We start from the raw sequence: 6,000 nt of genomic DNA on the forward strand, positions 1-6,000 counted from the left end.
CAGAAAGTAAAAAATTAGCTTGGAAGTAAAAAAAAAGAATTAAAAACCTAATGCCAAAAGCAACAGTACACTTCTACTTTTTTTTTTTTTTTTTTTTGGGGGGGGGGGGTTGGAGGGGATATACAAACCAATATTGGCTCTACCTTCAAACTCTCTAGTTGTTGATGCAGTGTTATGAAAAATATTAGGTTGAGATAGTGAACAGAAAAGGGAGTTTGTGTTTGGCTACACTGCTCTATAAAGGGCCGATAATCAGGGTCTAGTGTAGTGATTTCAGAGCCCAGAGCCCCATCTGATGGCAAGAGCAAAGCTGAGCTTGGGAAAAGAAGTATGAGCACAATCTCAGATCTTTTGTTTGGGCAGAATGAAGTACAAAGACACAGGTCTTAGAGACTCCCAGACGAACGCTGAAAAGCAGAAAAACACCTTTTGGGGGACGGAGAAAGAAAGCACTTTGACACCAGCTGGTTTTCATTGTTGGGCAAATAAGAGATCTAAGAAGCAAAAATACTGCTAGTTGGATGATAGTCTATTCCACCCAATCCTACCTATAACACCAGCCAGACACTGTGCCCTCCTTTAGCAGGGACATCATACCTAATGTGACCATACGTCCCGTTATGAACGGGACCGTCCCGTTTTTATATCCCCTGACCCAATTTCCCCGCACACAGCTTCCGGACGCTGAAATATCCCGTTTTCAGGGACAGCGTTCCGAAGCTGTGCGCGTGGACAACAGAACAGGCATCGCTTCCCCTCCCTGCCGCGCCAAAGCCACCCTTCCTCCTTCTCTTCCTGTAGTGCCTGATGCAACCCCCTCCCCCAGGTCTGCAGTCATTGCTGCTTGCCAGCCTCTCTCCTTACCTCCGTCCAGTGACGACCAGAGTGAGGCTTGATAAATCCTGAGAGGAGCTATTGGAACCTCAAAATGAGGCTTGGATAAAAATGAAAGAAACCATTGGAGCCCCAAAACGAGGCTTGGATTGCCATTAGAGCAGCAATTGCAGCTCCAGAACGAGGTTTGATTTTTACAGCGCTTGAGAGCCAGAGCTGCACTGATTAAATATTTTATGCCTCCCAAAAATACAAGTATCTGTAGCAGCCAAGAAACTGAGGTAAGTGGGGCACAGGGGAGAGGAAATCCCGGACAAACTCTCATATTTTAGACAGACGTCTGGACACGCCTTTAGAAAGAGGACTTGTCTGGCTAAATCCGGACGTCTGATAATCCTAGATAGAAGAGGAGGGGAAATGTGTGTGTGTGGGGTGGGGGGGGGTCATGAGTGCTCCACTGAAAGTTTCTGGGTGGCAAGCAGCTGCGGCGGACCGGGAGGTGGGGAGAGAGGCTGGCAAGCAGCGGCAGTGGACCGGGGGAAAGGGGGTTGAACGAGAGCTGGAGGAAGGGAAGGAGGGAAGCTGATTTTGGCGCGGCAGGGAGGGAGGGCAGTAGGCAGGTAGGCTGGCTTCGGAGGAGGGGCTGGGACAAAGGCTGGTAGGCAGTGAGGGGGACATAGTAAGGAGGCACTGGGGGCACTAAGTACATGGGAAGGGGCACTAAGGACATAGGAAAGATGCACTGGGGGCACTAAGGACATAGAAAGAAGGCACTAGGGGCACTAAGGACATGGGAAGGGGCACTAAGGACATAGGGAGGAGGCACTGGGGGCACTTAAGACTTAGGAAGGAAGGAAGGAGGGAGGGAATAGAAAGGGACAATTGTTGGGCCTGAGTGCAGAAAGAAATGAAAGAAAGGATACACAGTCAGAAGGAAACACAACCAGAGATTCATGAAATCACCAGACAGCAAAGGTAGGAAAAATTATTTTATTTTCAATTTAGTTCTCAAAATGTGTCAGTTTTGAGAATTTATATCTGCTGTCTATATATTGCACTATATTATGTTTACCTGAAAAATGAATGGAAGAAATTGGGGGTGGGATTGGGGTGGGGCTAGGGCAGGATTGGGGGCAGGACTGACATTTAATAGATGTCCCCTTTTGATGAAAAAAAATAAATGTTCACTTTAATCGTACCTCCCAGGAGGGTGCAAGGAGAGGAGACAGTCAAGCAGCTTAGCACTCCGGCATCTACCAACATAGCCGACCGCTGTGTTCCCCTCTCGTTTTAGGTTGTGCTACTTTGTGTATATATATATATAAAATTCTTTTTTATGGACAGTATTTTACTTAGGGCTTATTTACCTTTGGAAACAGGAAAATGTCTGCTCTTTCAAATGCTGTGTTTGGGGAAACAAAGCAAAACAAAGCTAGGTTTGTCTCCACAGCTGGAAACGAATGAAGCTATTAAAACTCGCTGAACTTCACGTAGGTCATTGCAATCTCTTGTTTACTTTCAGGAACTGCGACTATACAGCTCTGTGTCCGCAGCAGACAATTCATGCTCATTTTGATGACATTTAATCATATGTTGAAGATATTATTGAGTCACATGACGTCAGGTGCCATGTTTGTAGTCCTAATTTAACCAAGATTATAATATTAATTAAATACCTGGTCCGTTGTATCAGATACTCCGGAGTATTTATGCTAATGTTATGCTGTAAAATATTAAACCCACATTCAGCAGAGGTGCTGTTAGTAGTTTCCTAATGCAGTGCTATCTATGCTGATGTAAGAATGTTTCTGATTGGCTGCACAAGTCTGCAGGGACATCAACTGGCTTGTGACAGTTAAACAGACTGAGCTGGCTTTGAAGAAGCGAAACCGGTTCTGGTTTTGTTCTGTGTGTAAATGAGATAGAAGTTGAGGTATATGAATGAAACTTTAATAAAAATTGTGTGTATGACCAACAGATTTTTGGAACAGATTTAAGCCAAATTGTTATGTGAGAAAAGTGTATGTTGTTTTAATGTCTGCCTAAGAAAATGGAAGAATTTAAGTGAAGAGAACTCAGTCTGCTACAATAGTTAGTTTAAGGAAAATAAAAAAAAAAAATAGTTTAGATAGAATTCTAGTTATAGAAACTATTTTTGTTTCTTTTAAACTTAGTTAGTGGAACAATTCTTAAGTAACCTGAGCTAACAGGCAAACTTAAGATACTTACATATAGGGAGTGAGGGTATTTTTCCTCTTATTTTTATTTTGACTTAGAGAGGTGTAGGGAGAAGAACAGATGAAGGAAAGAGGCCTGAAGATTGAAGAATGAAGATTGAAGAATGAAGAACAAATATAAGTAAAACTCACCAAAGACAGAAGTCATTTTAATTTCTACTAAGAACAACCTTTGCCTACCTGAAGTTAAGACTCTATGGGGCTCATAACCGAAAAAGAAAAATGTCCAAAAACCAGCCTAAGTTGGCATTTGGACGAACATTTCCCAAATACGTCCAAGTGCCAATAATCAAACCAGGTTTTGGATGTATTTCTAAATGACCTAGGCCTTCATAGTGCCGCTGAATGACCAAAGCTAAACGGGGCGTTTCGGGAGGAGTGTCAAGGGTGGGAGTTGGGTGGGACGTGGGCTGGCTTAGACTTAGTCGTACAGCATGTATAACCGAAAGTTATACAGCCCACGATCGATGGAACTTGGACGTTGTGACAGACCATTTAAAACATGGTCTAAGTCACAAAAACCTCAAAAATAGAGAACACAAAAAAGAATCAAGTAAAAATAAACAACCAGACCTTATGTTTCCCAAGGCATCACTTTTAATCAAATAATCATTGCCCTTTCTAGGATAAACATTTCTCTGATGGTCATTTGGTCAAGTGACTTGTGCTGTGCAAAAAAATTTAAACCAATAAAGTGCTTAAAGTGCATACAGTGTCCAAGAAAGGAAAGCACTTATCATACTCGCCCGACGGCTACCCAACCGTTTCAAATTTTTCGTCAGGGGCTGTGCTTCCATAAGCTATTGCACATAAATTATATCAAACAGTGTTCATGTACGCCTCATAGTTTGTATCCGCACAGCAAAATGTTGTGTCACATTTTAGTAGATAAGGACAGGTTGTTCACCCTCTCCAAGGTAGGGAGAACAAGAGGGCACTCTCTAAAGTTGAAAGGGGATGGATTCCGTACAAACATAAGGAAGTTCTTCTTCACCCAAAGAGTGGTAGAAAGCTGGAACGCTCTTCCAGAGGCTGTTATAGGGGAAAACATCCTCCAAGGATTCAAGACAAAGTTAGACAAGTTTCTGCTGAACAAGAACGTGCGCTGGTAGGGCTAGTCTCAGTTAGGGTGCTGGTCTTAGACCAGAGGGCCGCCGCGTGAGCGGACTGCTGGGCATGATGGACCACTGGTCTGACTCAGCAGTGGCAATTCTTATGTTCATATGTTATGTTCTTATGGGAAAGGGAGGGAAGGCGAGAGATATGCCAGACCATGGGAGAGGAGAAAGATGCCAGACTGTATGAGGGGATACGGAGGAAGACATAGATTTCAGACCACTGGAGAGAGAAGGAGGAGATGGTGCACAGGGATGGAGGGGAAGGGGAGAGAGAGGGAGGAGATGGTGCACAGGGATGGAGGGAAAGGGGAGAGAGAGGGAGGAATTTTGTGTGACAGGCATATGCTGCAAATGAGGCCACTGCTGCAGCTTTAATGCCTGCAGAAGCCACTTCGAAAAGCTTTAAGATCATATCCACCCTGCAATCCTGGAAATCTTTAAGCATTACTTCTCCTTCCTTAGGGAGGGTTGTGCGCTTGGTGACCTGAGCTACTGCCGAATTCACCTTTGGTTGTTCAAACAGCTATTGAAATTCCGGTGCCATGGGATAAAGCTTAGATATAGCTTTAGTCAGTATGAAATACTCTCTGTTCTGTGACTAGAGCAGTGAGATCTGGATGCGCAGGGAAAATGGATGTCAGAGCATAGCAACTCATGACTGTACACTGAGGCATTGAGGGCTGATCTATCAATATCAGTTCTTTTATGGAGTCCATAATGAAATGGTGGACTGAGACCAATTTAAACAGCCAGCTTATGGAGATCAGGGCTTATGGGATCAGGGCTCCCCAAGGCATCCTGCTTAACTGTTCCACAAAGGGAATCAGGGTGGAAGTAGTGTCTGGTGACAAAAGAGGCAATCTGGGTCCACAGGACTCTGGACACTGGAGACCTGAGCAGTGACCTCCACCATAGAAGGCACTGGCCTGGAAGCTTGTGGAGCATTCACTGGCTGTGTCATGTGAGCCAGATCCATAAGCTGGACAAATTATGAGGAAAAGCTTGCATGTGGTCCCTGGACTCTGCAAGCTTGCATTTCATGCCATCACCAAATCAGGTACCAGGTGGAAATTTTTTTCCCAACATTGGTTCCCCAGCTTTGGAGTACCCGGAGGGGGCAAAGCCCGAAGATCCCGCCCCCTCCTTGTGGGTGCTATGGCATATGGTACATGGACGTTCTTCTGTTGGCAGTCTGGCACAGTCCACACATAAATTCATCTTATCAAAGGCTGAGGAATCCATTCCTAATTATTTTTGCAAAATAGAGGAGTTATGAGGCCAAGATGGCCACTGCCAGAAAAAAACGCACCAAAAATGGCCTGTGGAAATTATTTGAAAAAATTAAAATAAGGGTTTTGGAGGCAGGAGACCTGAATCTTACCCCCAGAAACTGCCAAAAATGAAGTTTTAGGACCCCCTGCCCCAATTTTTCACAAAGGAAATAATGGGGTTTTACTCACAGTCTCAGTAGTGCCTGACTGTCAACTCTCTCTGCAGCTGAAGTGAAGGGAATTCTCTCCAAACAGTCCAATCTTCAGGATCTTCGGGCCGCCAGTTGGACCCTGACTGAAATCTCCACCCCCTCAGAACCTCAACACGCGACAAGGGGTGGGAAAATGCAACCTTCACCCTGATATCCTGAGGGTTCTTATTAAGGGCACATACAGCCTGCGCTTAAGCCACTACAAGGTCAGAAGGCAAGTTTGTTCACAGGGAAACGGACCCTAAGCTCTGAGGTGGCACACAGAAAGCTGGCTTCACAGGTCCACCCAAAGCTTGCCCTGTGAAGCTGCAGTCCGGCTCCATGGGGA

The 6,000-nt window shown here is 44.9% G+C and overlaps 1 protein-coding gene across 2 annotated transcripts in view; it reads right to left on the reverse strand.

Moving 5' to 3' along the window:
* The window catches only part of MMUT (methylmalonyl-CoA mutase), a 90,094-nt gene extending 89,073 nt beyond the window's left edge, over positions 1-1,021 (reverse strand). The window contains exon 1 of one of the 2 annotated variants that reach the window (XM_033935892.1): positions 865-1,021. Coding sequence is in view for 1 of the 2 variants with exons in the window: in XM_033935890.1 (XP_033791781.1) it covers positions 598-610 (13 nt within the window). In the remaining variant the exon portion in view is untranslated. Of the gene's footprint in view, positions 1-597; positions 762-864 lie in introns of those variants that run through there. The other variant, XM_033935890.1, reaches the window with a different exon arrangement.
* Between the last annotated feature and the right edge of the window lie 4,979 nt (positions 1,022-6,000).

The sequence above is a fragment of the Geotrypetes seraphini genome, chromosome 3 (assembly GCF_902459505.1).
Source record: "Geotrypetes seraphini chromosome 3, aGeoSer1.1, whole genome shotgun sequence".
In the NCBI taxonomy this organism is placed as follows: domain Eukaryota; kingdom Metazoa; phylum Chordata; class Amphibia; order Gymnophiona; family Dermophiidae; genus Geotrypetes; species Geotrypetes seraphini.